The sequence below is a fragment of the Rosa chinensis genome, chromosome 5, assembly GCF_002994745.2.
Source record: "Rosa chinensis cultivar Old Blush chromosome 5, RchiOBHm-V2, whole genome shotgun sequence".
In the NCBI taxonomy this organism is placed as follows: domain Eukaryota; kingdom Viridiplantae; phylum Streptophyta; class Magnoliopsida; order Rosales; family Rosaceae; genus Rosa; species Rosa chinensis.
Genome location: NC_037092.1, coordinates 55,344,082 through 55,361,143, shown reverse-complemented (window position 1 = coordinate 55,361,143; position 17,062 = coordinate 55,344,082). Strand labels below are relative to the sequence as shown.

General features: G+C 39.7%; 1 protein-coding gene and 1 pseudogene across 1 annotated transcript; both read right to left on the bottom strand.

The window, feature by feature from the left end:
• Positions 1-605: 605 nt before the first annotated feature.
• Positions 606-10,755, bottom strand: LOC112204034. The gene is made up of 3 exons (XM_024344918.1): positions 10,709-10,755; positions 10,233-10,633; positions 606-1,171 (listed from the first exon to the last, which is right to left on the bottom strand). The coding sequence occupies exons 1-3, from the start codon at positions 10,753-10,755 to the stop codon at positions 606-608; spliced, it is 1,014 nt and encodes a 337-aa protein (XP_024200686.1).
• A 1,903-nt stretch (positions 10,756-12,658) lies between these two features.
• Positions 12,659-16,825, bottom strand: LOC112201670 (annotated as a pseudogene).
• Positions 16,826-17,062: the final 237 nt, after the last annotated feature.

Here is a 17,062-nt window from a genome sequence, read left to right as displayed (position 1 = left end):
ACACAAAGAGAGGCGTACATGCACGATAATCAAAGCAAAAAATTGGAAAAACATAAAGCATAAATTCCACTTTCGCAGGATAGTCGATTGCATTGAGCATATACAACAAGCCTTTCAACCCGTAGATATGTATGAGTCATTACAGGACGAGTCTATCTCGTGAGGGTTTCTAGATGCTACCCTACGACCATCACTCTTCTGCTCAATCATACTAGGGTTTTGACCTTATTTTGCACTCTGGTGGTTGATCTAGATGGCACAGACTCAGGTATCATTTGTTCTATGGTGGGGTCAACCAATGGGTCCGACAACATCTGCTCTATGGTAGGGTCGGCCGACAGGTCCAGCAAATCAGCTATAGATACAGGCTCTTTCCGTGTTGTAGTCTCGTAGCGGAAATTGTATGAATTGACACCCTAGTACACCCCATCATCCTTCTTATAGATAATGGATTTACCGTTATAAAGCACGTCCTTCTGATAATACGAGTAAGGCACGTCGTAACTTCTCTTGGTCGCCATCAGACTCACAGATATAGAAGTGTTTGCTGGCACTGTAGCTTTGTAGGTGGTCTCCAATGTGTTTTCCGATTCAATGGTCTCTCCCTACTCATAGGATCCGGAATACTCTGCTGAAGTAGTGACGTCAGTACCGCCGATGAATGGAATTTTGAAGCTGGCAGAGACACTCAGGCCTACCATCCACGAGTGGCTGGCCTTCCACATGTTGCTCTTACCGTCCTTGTATGCAAACTTGAATTCCACAGTGTTTTCTGCTGAGGTGTCGTTGCTGGCATTTGCGATGGCCATGGTGACCGGGGTCTCGCTATAGGTTATGGCATTCTTAAGGTCAAAGTCAACATTATAGATTTTCCTAGAGAGAACAAGCTCTTCCAGCCTCATGCGTGACAAGTTTGAAATGCTGGTACTAGTGTCAGGCGCATTCAGACCTTCTGCATAATCATACTTATAGGTGTATCGAGCGCAAAATTTGTCGTTGCTCAAGCATTGGAGAGCGGCCGCACTAGTGTCTACCTTGATTGGCAAAAACAAGGTAGGAGGTTTCGAGGCGCTGCCTCCGTTAACAAAAATCCAGTTACTGTAGTCATCGCCGCCGAACCTAAGGTAGGCATTGTTCTTGTAGTACTTGATTTGCACCCTTCCATCACCATCTGTTGTAATGTCCCGAACCTAAATTTACCAGTTTATGAGTCGTTCGATGGGTAAACGACATTTACATTTACTTTCTGGCTCCGTTTCGATATTGTAGGGGCCCTAAAAGTTGGCTTTTTGTTCGGGTCAAAATTTGAAAAACTTTTCTTCATGAAAGTCATAGAGGACGTTAAACCGAGTGCGTGCATACTTGGTTAGTAAAAATCGGAATTCGTATGCGAAAGTTATAAGCGAAATATGAAAGTTACTAGCGAAATATGAATGTTACTGTTTATGATAGATTGGTATAAATTTAAAAAGTTACTGTGGCCGGGTAACTTTTCTTTCTTTTCTATCTCCTTCCCCCGTGCTCTCTCTGTCTCTCTTCTAAACTCTCTCTTTCACCACCTCTAGGCCACCAAATGGCGAGCTGCGAGCATCGAAAGACTCGTCTCCTCCTACTTAACACGCATGTGGGAGTTGTTTACGGCGATTTGGCTGGAAATGTGGAGATCGAAGCCAACATTTTTACTGTAGCAAATTGGTCAACGCCGATTTCCGGCCACCTCCAGTCATAAACCCAGGTCCATTAGAAGCGTCTTGAGCCAATCTTCATGCTCGCCAAGTTTCATAACCCAGATCGAAGCATGGAGGAAGAAAGCATAATTGGAAAATTTCACTGTACTTTAGAGTGCTTAATTGTTCAGCCACTTCACGGTATTTTATGACTTTGTCACAGTTGAGAAAGTTATTGGAAATATTGAGATGATGCTGTGGATGAAATTTGGTGGCCGGAGGAGGAGTTGGCCGCAGCATGAACAGTGCACCACATGAATAGTGCGATGGTGAATAGTGCGGTGTATGAACAGTGATTTATATTCTGTTTTTTTTTAGCTAGTTAAATCCTATATTAGTTGTAGAGTTTGTAAATGTGATTTTGGTGGATTTTGGAGTAATTTGTTATGGCTTAGGAATTTCTGAAGTTTAGTGAGACGGGTGTCGATTATGGGAATCCGACCTTCGTATTTTCCCTTGTTTCTGCTTTGGAATACTTAATCGATGAATTGGTAATAGTGATAAAGTTTGGATTGAATCCAAGAAGAAGTGGATAGGTGATTTATGAGGATACGATGTGGGAATGGTATTTAATTTCCGGATTGTTATTCACGAATTATAATTGTGTACAGGACGACGTGCCGAGCTACTGCTCGACGAAAGAAACCGTTTGTGTGGTCGCCTAAATAGTTCAGTGAGTGGACATTTATTTTAAATTAAATGTACATGCAGTATATTATTAATTTCCAATTGAGGTTTAATTTATTATTTGAATTATTGAGTATTATGATTTTATGAGCTTGATTTCTTGAGATTTATTATGCTTTATGAGTTACGGGATTTTTAGTGGATTTCCTTCCCGAGGGCTTTCAATAGATTTTCAAGCTAATTATTTATGAGTTATTGAGTTGGGAAATGATTTTCGGGAAGTGACTGATTCAGAAATATTATGAGAATTATTGATTTCGAATATCAGTTTTTATGTTGATATACGAGTACGAAGGATTTAGCAAATATTTGAGCATGATTGAATTATCGAGATTTATTGAGTTTTGAGCTCCGCACTTATCAGCCTTGAGTTAGATTAAGATTTCTTGCCGAAAGCATTTATTGATTTACAGAGTATTTGATTTATGCTTTCGAGGATTTATTGAGATATTGAGATTTGAGTTAGCGAGATAATCCTGAGTTATGCTTTCGGTGAATTTTTTAATGTTTTATTGAAGTAACAGCGAGTTTCTTTCCGAAAGCAAGTAATTGAAATAGGTTGTTTCCAGTTTATTGAGGAGGCTATTCAGTTTATTGAGGAGGCTATCTTCGGCGCATGCGTATATTACCTAGTTGGCAATCCCTTCCCGACTACATCTCGTTGGCAGTCCCTTCCAATGCGTCTCCTGGTTGGCAGTCCCTTCCAGATGACATGAGGTAGTTAGTTGGCAGTCCCTTCTAAATACCTGTGGCTAGTTGGCAGTCCTTTATACCCACCGCCTCCTATTCCGGTTGGCAGTCCCTTCCGATGCGTCACCTGGTTGGCAATCCCTTCCAGATGACATGAGGTAGTTAGTTGGCAGTCCCTTCTAACTACCTGTGGCTAGTTGGCAGTCCCTTCTACCCACCGCCTCCTATTTTGGTTGGCAGTCCCTTCCGATGCATCATCTGGGTGGCAGTCCCTTCTAGATGGCATGAGATGACTAGACAGCAGTCCTTCATAGTCATCAAACGAGCCTCTTGAAAATGATATTTTTATAAGGATTGAGGATGAGATTTTAAGAGATTGCAAGATGTTCTATTTTTTACGTGATTAAGATTGCAGTAAAGATGATGATTAAAACTATTTCCAATATTGTTACTGCATGCAAGATTTTAGAGAAAAACTTGGGAAAGCATTAAGTTTTACTTCTTCATTCGAAATTATTTATTTTTCATCCACTCACTCTAACGGATTTTAAATGTTTTCCCCTGGGCCCTTAGGTTTCAAATGCCCAGTTTGCAGGCCAGTTTAGCTTGAGGTCGAGCGTACATGGGGTTGAGGCATAGCTGTCATAGCTTCCGCATTATAAAAGTATCGGTCCTTTATCTTATATTTTATCATCTTGTACACCTGTACATTAGATTGCTCTGATAACCCAAGATATTAATACTCTTAAGTTCAGAATTGTTTGTGAAAAGAATTGTTTGTGAAATGGGAGATGTTGTGATACGGAGAGCAGGGTGGCTCCAGAAGATTAAGGGTGGATTATTTTAGAAGTGTAAATGTCTTTCTACAGGTTTTTGGGTAGTCCACTTTTAGAGGGAATTCCGCCAAATTTTTGGTAGAATTTCTTCTGAGGTGGGCCCCGCAGGGCCTCTTTGGATTTCAAGGTGAAATCCGGGGCAGGTCCTGTCAGTTGGTATCAGAGCACTAGGTTGTAAGATTCTATAGACTTGTTTCGATCTAGTTACCTTATATGCTTGATGTTACTTAGTACCTCCCGAGTGATGGCCCGACTGCAGCGGTTCCCTATCGTTTACTCTTCGGTGCTGAAGTATTCATCAAGTGTGTAAGATACATGGTTAGTTGATTTTCCTTCAGGTGCTATGCCTCTTATACGCCGACCTCATAGGGATTTCTCTGCATATCAAATTGTTTAAGTGTCTTGCACCTTTTCCTGGTGATGGTGATGTTAGATTACCTTACAGGGTTGAGTTATGCTATGTAATGTGATCTGAGGGAATGTGGTGGTTATCACTCCCTCGATGCCAACAAGTTTGTTGGGGTAAGGTTTAAGGTGCAAGACTGGAGTTCGATTTCGTGTTTGATTGTTAGAGTTGAGTGGGCATAGATTTGGGTTGTCTCAGTCTGCTATAAATTGCTTTGAAATCAAAATTGTTGATGGAAATGGAACTAGTAATATTAGTGGTTCTGATGTTGAACCAAGTTTCAGGAGTTGTGTTACATAATGTGATATGTCATGTATGTGACATTTGTGATATCATTAATAGTTGTTGGAGATTACTTGGAAATCATGGTTGGTTATCTTGGGCCTTTGACTTGACCATGATATTTGGATTTAGTTTTGTTCGGATTGGAAGAAATTGATTCTAGATACATTGACTTATAATGGATCCTTTTGAAGTTTTGGATTGTATTGAGTAAGGACATAGACAGAATTTAAGTTTTTGAAATAGTTTTATGTTTGAAACTTGAGTATTTAGTTGGACGCTTAGAGTTTACAATTGAGTTATGATCTTTGGCAATATTTAATTGAGAGGATTAGAAACAACTTTTGTATATGAGATTGTATCGATGCGTGTACTTAATTAGTTATCCGTTTTTGGCTGAAATGGTTGTACCTAAAATTGGAGAATAGCGGTAGTGATATCGTTGGGTATTTATAATGGTGCAAGTGGAATTACTTGTGATACAGAGTATGATTCGAGTTATAAATTATGGAGCCTTGAAGATTAATTGTGATAGATTTTTGGTGAAGCTTTTGTTAGACAGTTGGATTGTGGTTTTGTAAGAGTGGTTAGTGGAATAACTTTAAGGAAATAAGTTTCCCAGTTGGCTACGTAAATATTTCTAATTAAGGTTTGACCTGAATTCTTGTTATATGTGGGTAAAACGTAATGCGGTATGTCTGTGTAGTGGCAAATTTCAATTGTAATTAAATGGAGGAATTGGATTGCCATGTGGTTGGATTAAATTTCAGATCCAGGTACCGCTTTGTGTGATAAGAGATGTTGGACGGGTGTCTATTTTCATCAAGGTTATTGTTCGAGGAAAGACTCTATGAACAGTGTTTTGTCATCTAGGAAAATTGGTTGTTGCTTGAGTTGAATACGTATATTAACTGTTTGCTTTTGAGGAGTTAAGTGAGTTTTACTACCTTGGTTCCATTACTGGTGGTAATGGGTTAAACTGTTTGAGATTTAGTTCTCAATTTGATTGATCTTTCTACCGTATGGTGGCCCTTGATTGGAGAAGTATAAAAATTGTTGGTACGATTGATATTCGGTCACCATCACGGGTTTATAGGTACGATGACTTAGCAGGATGTTGGAGTTGAGTTTGAAAATTAATTGTTTGGACCTTGGGTTTTATCATGGGTTTCAACTGATACTTAAAGTACTAAATTGTTGAGCGACTATGATTGAGTTGTGTTGTTAGATTTATGCTTAGCGAGATGAGGTTTGGGAAATTTTGGTGCAATCTTAGTTAGCGTAGATGAGTTTTTGGGATGGTTGTTGTAGCTGGAATATTATCGAATAAGTGTTGTTAGAGGGCGGATCTTCAACTATTTTATCCTCAGTTCAGCGAAGACAGTGTTGCTTGGGGGTATCGACTTTGAGCCATGCAAGGAGAGTTGGCTATACTCAAATACTTGCAAGATTGACGTTGATTCTTGGAATGTTATGGTTTGGAAACGCGGAGAAGAAAGAATGGATTACTTTGGTAGCAGTCTGGTACAGAAATTTTGAACATGAACAAGTGTGCGAAAGGTGTCGCCTTATGGCCAGCAGGGTATATATCAAAGAAGTTTCTCTAGTTGACTTAGATGTCATCTCAAGGCTTTGATCAACGTTTCAGTTAGGTATCAAAGTAGCGCAAAGAAAGTGTAGTGGCCCCATAACCTACATGATTAAGAACTTACAGGTTGGTTCGAGGCTACTCTTTGATATGCTTGACAACTATGAGACCTCTATGTGCACGACATTCAATCCGAAATTTAAGCACAAATAGACAAAAAGGAAGTGTGGTTTTGGTGGTTGCTAAGGAAACTAATTGTTTTGGACTTGTTGGTTCACCGCGACTATCTGGTGGTTATCATCATGTTGTTGGTGAGCAAAGTGGATCTTCACTGTATGAGTTATATGAAAAGAGTATGAATGCTACTATTCAAACTGAGTAGTTTGTGATATTGATACCATGAGTTATTTGGACTAGTATTTAACCTAAATTTCTTGACACCGGAGTTGTGTACTTGTGAGTATGTACTACTACATAGTTAGGTAAGACAAGGGTATCCAACTTGGAACATTGATAAATTTGGGGATTTAAGTATATGTTTTTAGCTGCTTGTGTAATTGGGATTGTCGAAATTATCAGCTGCTCCAATCGTTGACTTAAGATTGCAAAGGGAAAACTTAACCCAAAGAAGATTTGATTTTTGCTATGTAGTTTCAAGGTGTAGTTCATTCAAGGATTTAGCCTTGAGTGTTTATTCTGGAAATTTTAGTAGATGTTTTTGCTCATATAGTTGAACCATTTACAGGTTGCTTCAAACATAATGCTTTGACGATGTTCTCCCTCAGTTGTTAAGGACTGTCAGTAATGAGTGGAAGTAAATCTATCTCCTAAGACATTGAATTTAGTAAGAACGTTGTGGGAATTATTCAGATCACAATAATTGGCTAGATTTCAGCTAGAGGATTGTTTCTTATAAGGGTTGATCTCCCTGTTCTAATTGGTCAAGTCTTGAATCAGTTTTGAAGGTAATTTCTACATGATTTGAGCAGACTTGAACATCTTTTCTGTGCCTTATCATCGCCACTGCTGTAGGCTATTCATTTGCGTGACTGTCTACTATGGATTGGCGTGTGCACCCATCTCTACTTCAACAGTATGAAATTTCGAGGACGAAATTTTTATAAGGAGGGGAGATTGTAACGTCCCGAACCTAAATTTACCAATTTATGAGTCGTTCGATGGGTAAACAACATTTACATTTACTTTCTGGCTCTGTTTCGATATTTTAGGGGCCCTAAAAATTGGCTTTTTGTTCGGGTCAAAATTTGAAAAACTTTTCTTCATGAAAGTCGTAGAGGACGTTAAACCGAGCGCGTACATATTTGGTTCGTAAAAATCGGAGTTCGTATGCGAAAGTTATAAGCGAAATATGAAAGTTACTGTTTATGATAGATTGGTATAAATTTGAAAAGTTACTGTGGTCGGGTAACTTTTCTTTCTTTTCTCTCTCCTTCCCCCGTGCTCTCTCTGTCTCTCTTCTGCAACTCTCTCTTTCTCTCTTCTGCAACTCTCTCTTTCACCACCTCTAGGCCACCAAATGGCGAGCTGCGAGCATCGATAGACTCGTCTCCTCCTCCTTAACACGCATGTGGGAGTTGTTTACGGCGATTTGGCCGGAAATGTGGAGATCGAAGCCAACATTTTTACTGTAGCAAATTGGTCAACGCCGATTTCCGGCCACCTCCAGTCATAACCCAGGTCCATTAGAAGTGCCTTGAGCCACTCTTCATGCTCGCCAAGTTTCATAACCCAGATCGAAGCATGGAGGAAGAAAGCATAATTGGAAAATTTCACTGTACTTTAGAGTGCTTAATTGTTCGGCCACTTCAAGGTATTTTATGACTTTGTCACAGTTGAGAAAGTTATTGGAAATGTTGAGATGATGCTGTGGATAAAATTTGGTGGCCGGAAGAGGAGTTGGCCGCAGCATGAATAGTGCGATGGTGAATAGTGCGGTGTATGAACAGTGATTTATATTCTGTTTTTTTTTCGCTAGTTAATCCTATATTTGTTGTGGAGTTTGTAAATGTGATTTTGGTGGATTTTGGAGTAATTTGTTATGGCTTAGGAATTTCTGAAGTTTAGTGAGACGGGTGTCGATTATGGGAATCCGACCTTCATATTTTCCCTTGTTTCCGCTTTAGAATACTTAATCGATGAATTGGTAATAGTGATAAAGTTTGGATTGAATCCAAGAAGAAGTGGATATGTGATTTATGAGGATACGATGTGGGAATGGTATTTAATTTCCGGATTGTTATTCACGAATTATAATTGTGTACAGGACGACGTACCGAGCTACTGCTCGACGAAAGAAACCGTTTGTGTGGTCGCCTAAATAGTTCAGTGAGTGGACATTTATTTTAAATTAAATGTACATGCAGTATATTATTAATTTCCAATTGAGGTTTAATTTATTATTTGAATTATTGAGTATTATGATTTTATGAGCTTGATTTCTTGAGATTTATTATGCTCTATGAGTTACGGGATTTTTAGTGGATTTCCTTCCCGAGGGCTTTCAATAGATTTTCAAGCTAATTATTTATGAGTTATTGAGTTGGGAAATGATTTTCGGGAAGTGACTGATTCAGAAAATATTATGAGAATTATTGATTTCGAATATCAGTTTTTATGTTGATATACGAGTACGAAGGATTTAGCAAATATTTGAGCATGATTGAATTATCGAGATTTATTGAGTTTTGAGCTCCGCACTTATCAGCCTTGAGTTAGATTAAGATTTCTTGCCGAAAGCATTTATTAATTTACAGAGTATTTGATTTATGCTTTCGAGGATTTATTGAGATATTGAGATTTGAGTTAGCGAGATAATCCTGAGTTATGCTTTCGGTGAATTTTTTAATGTTTATTGAAGTAACAGCGAGTTTCTTTCCGAAAGCAAGTAAATGAAAGAGGTTGTTTCCAGTTTATTGAGGAGGCTATTCAGTTTATTGAGGAGGCTATCTTCGGCGCATGCGTATATTACCTAGTTGGCAGTCCCTTCTAGGCTGGTTGGCAGTCCCTTCCGATGCGTCCCCTGGTTGGCAGTCCCTTCCAGATGACATGAGGTAGTTAGTTGGCAGTCCCTTCCGATGCGTCCCCTGGTTGGCAGTCCCTTCCAGATGACATGAGATAGTTAGTTGGCAGCCCCTTCTAACTACCTGTGGCTAGTTGGCAGTCCCTTCTACCCACCGCCTCCTATTCCGGTTGGCAGTCCCTTCCGATGCGTCATCTGGGTGGCAGTCCCTCCTAGATGACTTGAGATGACTAGACAGTAGTCCTTCCTAGTCATCAAACGAGCCTCTTAAAAAGGATATTTTTATAAGGATTGAGGATGAGATTTTAAGAGATTGCAAGATGTTCTATTTTTTACGTGATTAAGATTGCAGTAAAGATGATGATTAAAACTATTTCCAATATTGTTACTGCATGCGAGATTTTAGAGAATAATTTGGGAAAACATTAAGTTTTACTTATTCATTCGAAATTATTTATTTTTCGTCCACTCACTCTAACGGATTTTAAATGTTTTCCCCTGGGCCCTTCGGTTTCAAATGCCCAGTTTGCAGGCCAGTTTAGTTTGAGGTCGAGCGTACATAGGGTTGAGGCATAGCTGTCATAACTTCCGCATTATAAAAGTATCAGTCCTTTATCTTATATTTTATCATCTTGTACACCTGTACATTAGATTGCTCTGATAACCCAAGATATGAATACTCTTAAGTTCAGAATTGTTTGTGAAATGGGAGATGTTGTGATACGGGGAGCAGGGTGGCTCCAGAAGATTAAGGGTGGAGTATTTTAGAAGTGTAAATGTCTTTCTACAGATTTTTGGGTAGTCCACTTTTAGAGGGAGTTCTGCCAAATTTTTGGTAGAATTTCTTCTGAGGTGGGCCCCGCAGGGCCTTTTTGGATTTCAAGGTGAAATCCGGGGCGGGTCCTGTCATCTGTGGACACTTCAAACCACGAAGCAGGAATCCCCTTATCTGTAGACACGAACCTGAGCTGATTACTTTCCCCAAGCTGAAGGTAAAGGTTGTTGCTGGGTTTGAAGGCCACATGCTTTGGCAATATCACCAATGACTGCCAGTCAGTGATATCGAAGATACCCTGATCACTTTGATTTTCATCTAATTTGAAGAACCTTAGTCCACCATCGTCCAATACCGTTGCATATCGCTTTGCTTGGACATGGAACAACCGGGATTTGTCGAGGTTGCCATCTACAGCTACTTGAGGCTTAAATAGTGTGCACGACCATTTGGATTGGTCCTCCTCTGGTTCATCAGCCTCCGGAGAAAGGTACACATCACCCTCAATTCTCGTTCTCAGGAACTTTCTGTTCTGGGAGCACCTTATATGGACTAGTCCCGTCCCAGTATTTGCCGTCACCACTTCGAACTTTCCTAACGAGCTGAACACATTCGATCAGTTGACTTTGAGAAAGCCATGCATTTCGAAATCAGAATCATTGCTGTAGTTCATGTACTGGTTGAAATAGGATGATTTCAGAGTGGGTGGTAATTGGAACGACATTTTCTGAATGAAATATATTGATGTTAGATCCCTCTAGTTCAGTGATCTTGTTTGTGTGGATAGACATCTTGCTCCACACATGCTATTTATAAGCACGCTCGATCACTCGCTCAGGCCAACCTATCGATCTTATCAGTTAAATGATGTTCAAATAGTGAAATGCGGAGAAGATGGAGATGACCATGATCACGCGTGGCTTCAGATCAGTCTCATTAGCTTCGATCATTAATATATTCACTCAGTAGTGTCACTCATTAATATGCTGGTGATGAATTAGTTATGGGAGCATGGTACGAGGTTGACGAGACTTCATCGTTACGTTCCATCTTTTGCTTCATATATAATTCATGATTGCATTCAACAAATGTTGGAACGTATTATTTATTAGATTCACTTGTATATATGTTGTGTTTAATTAACTACAACAATGATGCTAGAATTTTTATATTGGTCAAGTGTTGGTGAAGGATTAAGGATCAAGGAATTGTGGAGTGCAAAATTTAGTTGCTTATTGAAGAACCCAGCAACTAGACATCAAAATATTGAAGGCTTTGACCCAACAACAAAACAAAAAAAATTGCAAGGCATTATGAGAAATGATACCATGGCTGTTTAGGTTGGCACAGGCCAAACATCTACTGTATATATTGCTACGAGTAAAATAAGATAATAGGTTCACCTTTGATGTATTGGTGGAGGTCTGCGTTGTGGGTTCTCATAATTGTGTTTTTGTTGGATACTAGTTCATTTTTATTAGCTGGGCCTCGTCTTCTGCTAGGTTAGAAAAGTGTAAGCATCAGACTATAGCAACGAAATTGCAGTGTTTATTAACCCATCAAACCATGTTAAAACGTAGTAAGAAAAATTTGATTGAACACCTCCTTACACGCTTAGTCTGTAATGTTAAGAGTGATTGCATACCAGGAGAGGAAGGATCAGACTTCATAAAAGAAGTCTACCTAAAGAAATGTTTGAAAGGAAAACCTCTTGGCATGCTTATTTTCAATTCTCTTGTTTTCTTAAAGGATTTCAAAACTTCACTACATATCATTAAATTGTAGCCATTTTCCTTTGTGGGGGTATATACGTAGGAATGAGCAAACGGGGAATTCCCGCGCCCCGCGCCCCCCGCTCCCGCCCCCGTTCCCCGTCTGGGGATATTATCACAAATCCGGCTGCGTATTCTCTAACAGCCAAAATCACAAATCACAATTATACGACAATCCAACGGTCTGATCCTCAATGATCGCCTAGAGGATCATCTTTACCAATTTATACGATGATCCAACGGTCAGATCCTCACGGATCGCCCTTAGGATCATCCTCACAAAACTATATGAAGATCCAACGGTTGGATCGTCCCGGATCGCCCTCAGAATCATCCTCACAAAATTATACGATGATCCAACGGTTGGATCCTCAAGGATCACCTAGAGGATCGTCTTTTCACAATTATACTATGATCCAACAGTCAGATCCTCACCGATCGCCCTTAGGATCATCCTCTCAAAATTATACAAAAATCCAACGGTTGGATCGTCCCGGATCGCCTTTAGAATCATCCTCACAAAATTATACGACCATCCAACGGTTGGATCCTCAAGGATCACCTAGAGGATCGTCTTTTCACAATTATACTATGATCCAACGGTCAGATCCTCATGGATCGCCCTTAGGATCATCCTCACAAAATTATACAAAGATCCAATGGTTGGATCGTCCCGGATCGCCTTTAGAATCATCCTCACAAAATTATACGACAATCCAACAGTCGGATCCTCCCGAATCGCTTTGAAGGTGTATTCTGGATGGGAAAGATAAATACCCCGTATAAGTTTTTTTTTTTTTTTTTTTTGGAATAAGAAAATTATAAAAATGCCCCATATGTGTTGGTTGAAAAATAATAGTTCTCAATTAAAAAAAAAGATAAACGGGGACCCCGCATGGGTAATGGGAAACCCCGCCCGCACCCCCGCGGGGGAAATAAGTGCCCCCACCCCCGCCCCCGCACATGTGATGGGGAACCCCGCCCCCGCCCCAGCTTGACAAATGCTGGGAAAACCCGCGGGTACCCCGCCCCCCACCCATGTTTGCTCATTCCTATATATACGTGGTCGCAGCACACTCTCAACTTGAGCAGATCACGCTTCTAGCTCTAAGAAATTCTTTATTACTCCCATCATCTCACCACCAGAAAAACGTCCAAGACATCCCCTTGCTGCCGCTATCTCATTAAACTCACAAACTGAATCACCGTTGAAAGCTCGAGGCCGTTTGGTGGGCTCCTGTTCCATCTCCACATCTGTTGGATATTCACCCTCTTTTACGGATGGAAGAGGAAATGGATCAAGCGAACCACCCAAAATCGTTTCCACACCTACAACACCCACAAAATCTTTCAATGAACATATTGTGAATGGGACTGGCTCAAAGCTGTGGTCTCCATATTCAACCGGGGTAGAGGGGTCCCCTGTAACACAAAGGAATTACTGAAATTTTCCAGTTGATTCAGTCTCCCAAAGGAGCCTGGCCAGCTGCCCTATAGCTCGATCCACAGCTTCCAATCCTTTGACTTTGAAAATGGTTGCCTTATCATGACCTGCATCATCTATAGCCTGCAATGCAAACCAACAGAGATTCCTTTACCAATTATGAAATGGGGACCAAAGTATTGAAATCTCAAAACAATCTGCCTCAGTATGAAACACTATCTGGGACCAACAACTGAGCAAGCAAGCAGAGCATCCAACATTAAAGTTTACTGGCAAGTAATTGCTATGCCACCATCAACTTCTTTCATTTCAGGAAACTAAATTAACAAAGTTGTGTTCTGCTCAAGTGTGGAAATATATGAAGAGTGTTGACATTACATGGTGATGAGGCAGAAAAGTAGATATGACCTTTATGTGGAGGAACCCAAAATCATAGCCATCTGATCGGCCTGGTTTGTGTTCATCTTCCCCTGGCACAAACACATTGGGACAAGACTGCAGAGGAGCTGAGAGTGCCTTGGCTATTGCAGTTGTTTTGGAAGTTAGAAGTGTTCTGTAGTCTCCAGTTGCTCCAGGAGCTTCCACGATATCAATGCCAAGAGATAAGCCCAATCCAGCAATGATTTTTGTTGGAGCTACCATACAAGGCCATAACCCATGTTTCTTTGTAAATGGAGAAACCTGAAATATGTCTGAGTATTTTAGAAAAAGAAGACAGGAGACATGATGTACATTTTTTAAATATATGTGTCCTAATATGTAAACCATCACAAGAGGGTTGAGATCTTGTACGACCAAAATTGCTCGTAGGCCTAACTGCCTAAGGATATCCTTGGATTGGAGATCTCTTAGACTTTCAATATTCTATAAAAGTTGACATTCTAATGGGATGTGTCTAGTACTTTCAGGAGTATTACTAAAACAACTAGTTATGGGAAGTTCAAGCATTGCCTATGAGGCTGCCAGAAAGAAATAATAACCCCTAATGTCCACCAGTAGGTGTTCTGCTCAAAAGATTAATATACCAGAGTATAGGCGCATACTGAAGTATCAGAAGAGCAAAGTTGAACACTAGATTCCAGAACTTATAAATCATGAGAATAGACGCATTCAGAGGAGTAGGCCAAGTATAGAAACATTAGATATTTTAGAGGAGTGTTCCTGCACATGGTGGCTGTCTGACCACTAAATAACAGCAGAGAAAGCTGTTAAATGCAAGAACATAGAAGATTGCATCTGGTTTGCTGAGTAATTAGTTCAACATGATGCAATACAAGTATCACGTAGGTTTGAGATAACATACCTCAATCCGGATACCACAGCCTCGTAAAAGGACAACATTAGCTATGTTCTTCCCTTCAGAGGCCCGCTTTGCATTCAGTGGATGAGCAATGAGAATCTTTGACATTTCCTTGGATAACTCGTTAACAACTTTAGCTGTATGTCGTGCCTCATCACTACCATCTATAGCTTCAGCTTGCAAAAGTAAACGGTTGTCCTTCAACGGGTCTGTTCCTGATATGTTTCCACTTAAACTTGGTCCTTTTACCACCACTCCACATCTATGTTCTGTTGCATACCTGTAGCAAATGAGCATTTGAAAGAGTTAGGTATTTGAAAGTACTTGCAACCGGTGGACAGAAAATGAGCTCTTAAGAATTGAAAACAGTCAAAATTTTATAATCATAGAGATGCGTTATAATCATAGAGATGCGAAGGCCAGTCACCTTGAAAGCTTATCAATTTCAAACTTTCTTTTTCAAATAAAATTGAACTAGAACAAACTTTTGATAGTTTTTCAGCTGTCTGCATAAAGGAGGTAGGGTTATATCAAACACTTGGATAAAAGAGATAAATACATGCACATCAAATTAGAAGCCTGTTACATCAGTAACAATAAACATTTGCACTTGCACCTGACTCTGACTTCATATTCGGGAAAAGAAGGCAACTTCAATCCATCGAGTGCTGCACACAGTATGGGCCCTTCTTCTTCAAAGTGTCTGTCAGCCCTCCTACTGATGACTATTTCAGTTTTTTCATCCAACGTTGCAAAATTAGACTGAAGAATAAAAGTTCGCAATCATTATTTTGTGGAACACCCTGGACTCTAGAACATTCATAATCTGAAGGATAGCATTTATAGCAACAAACATTTTGCCGAAATGACTGTCCTATTTTTATGCTAACCATTAATCATATCAAGTCGATATGGGACCAAAATCCATTGAGCCCCACGGCTTCTGTGTCTTATGTGATAATGATCAACCGCAATGCATCAAATTGAAAACACTCATCAAGGATCATGTTGCAACTATCATTACAACAAGCTACCATTTTATGAAGAAATGAGATGATTAAAATAATACTCACCTTAAATGCAATGTCACCTGGTGACATTGCCAACCCTGCTCCCATGGACTCAAATGCACCGCGGCCCCGGTAATATACCCTAGGGTTGTAACCATTAGAGAAAGATGGGCTGTGTCACTTCCACAACCCAGACCAACTTCAACAGGGTCCATCAGACCATTAACTCCAGCGGATGCTATGGCATCCAAATTCGGCAGTTTGGCCGCCTGAAGAGGTGTCTTAAATCCCAACTTTGGTATTGACACATCGCCCATACCATCAATCAACAAAAATGCCACTCTTCTTTTTGGCTGCTGGGGATGCCCCATGTATCTGGGTTTTCAAGAAAAATGGAATCTTTTTGTTCTTTTGGGTCCCCTCCTTTCTTCGCAACACAGATTTGTTTCAAAGCAGTCACCGGAGCATCCCAAACCTGAAACCAAATAAACGAAGAAGAAGCACTATCATCATTTCAGCCATCTTAACATTCATGCCAAATTCAATCAGAGATGTTGTTGAATTTAGATCAAACGTTAAATTTTCCATCCTCGAGTGATGGTTCAAACTTCAAACAACAACTTTATGCTGCTTCCAATTGCTATCAAAATTGCAATAGATACCTCACCAAATCTTACACCCTCATGAAAAGAACAGAAATCTGAACTTAATTAAATAGTCACGGAACAAAGTGATTTCTCCAATTAAAAACCATCAGACAAAACAACAAAAGGTACATAAATCAAACTAGTAGCAAAACAAGTACAATCAAGCAGCTATGATTAACACCATTTCTCAAAGCTCCAATCTTTACCAAAACTAATTATAAAACAATGACCCTGAATCCCTAATGAAGGAATCTAAAGCACTAAACAACACATATATGCATGCAAATCAATCTAACAGGTACTAAGAACATGACATTCTTGATGCAGAGTATTGAATTGTGCTACCTCTAAATGGCTTTAATGGCGATTCTTGTTTGTGGACCCAGAAAAAAAAAAAAATTTGATTTTGGAACTGGGTTTGTGGTTTCAGAATTTGCTTGAGGAATTGGCTATGGCTGAAGCCTGAAGTTCTCTATTTTTGTACCTTATTCTGTGTAAAGCTTCAAACTTGACAGCAGAGGATTGATTGTCAGTGAAAATACAAGTCTATTTCAATTTTCTGTATCTTGGGTTTCCATCTAGTTTGGATGATTTGGGCCTCCCGGGTTATTTGGATGATTTAGGCCTGTTCGTTTCTCCTCTCGCCCTTCTTTCAGGATCAAAGGAAATTTTTTTTTCTTTTCTATTTTCTACTCAACACATGATGTATTGGTGTTTCATGTTACATGAATCTTAGTCATTGGTGTCCGCACTAATGTCTAACGTGTTACTTAGCCTCTAATCAGTAACTTATCATAAATTAATAATACAATTTTATTTATTTATTCTCAAATAAAAAATTAGAATTTTTTATTTTTT

Bases quoted from the DNA above. Each gene is read 5' to 3' on its own strand.
- LOC112204034 (XM_024344918.1), bottom strand. From the start codon at position 10,755: ATGTCGTTCCAATTACCACCCACTCTGAAATCATCCTATTTCAACCA. The intron at 10,634-10,708 runs GTACATGAACTA...GAATGTGTTCAG, and splicing joins AAATCATCCTATTTCAACCA to CTCGTTAGGAAAGTTCGAAG. The intron at 1,172-10,232 runs GTAATCAGCTCA...ACATTACAACAG, and splicing joins TTACCTTCAGCTTGGGGAAA to ATGGTGATGGAAGGGTGCAA.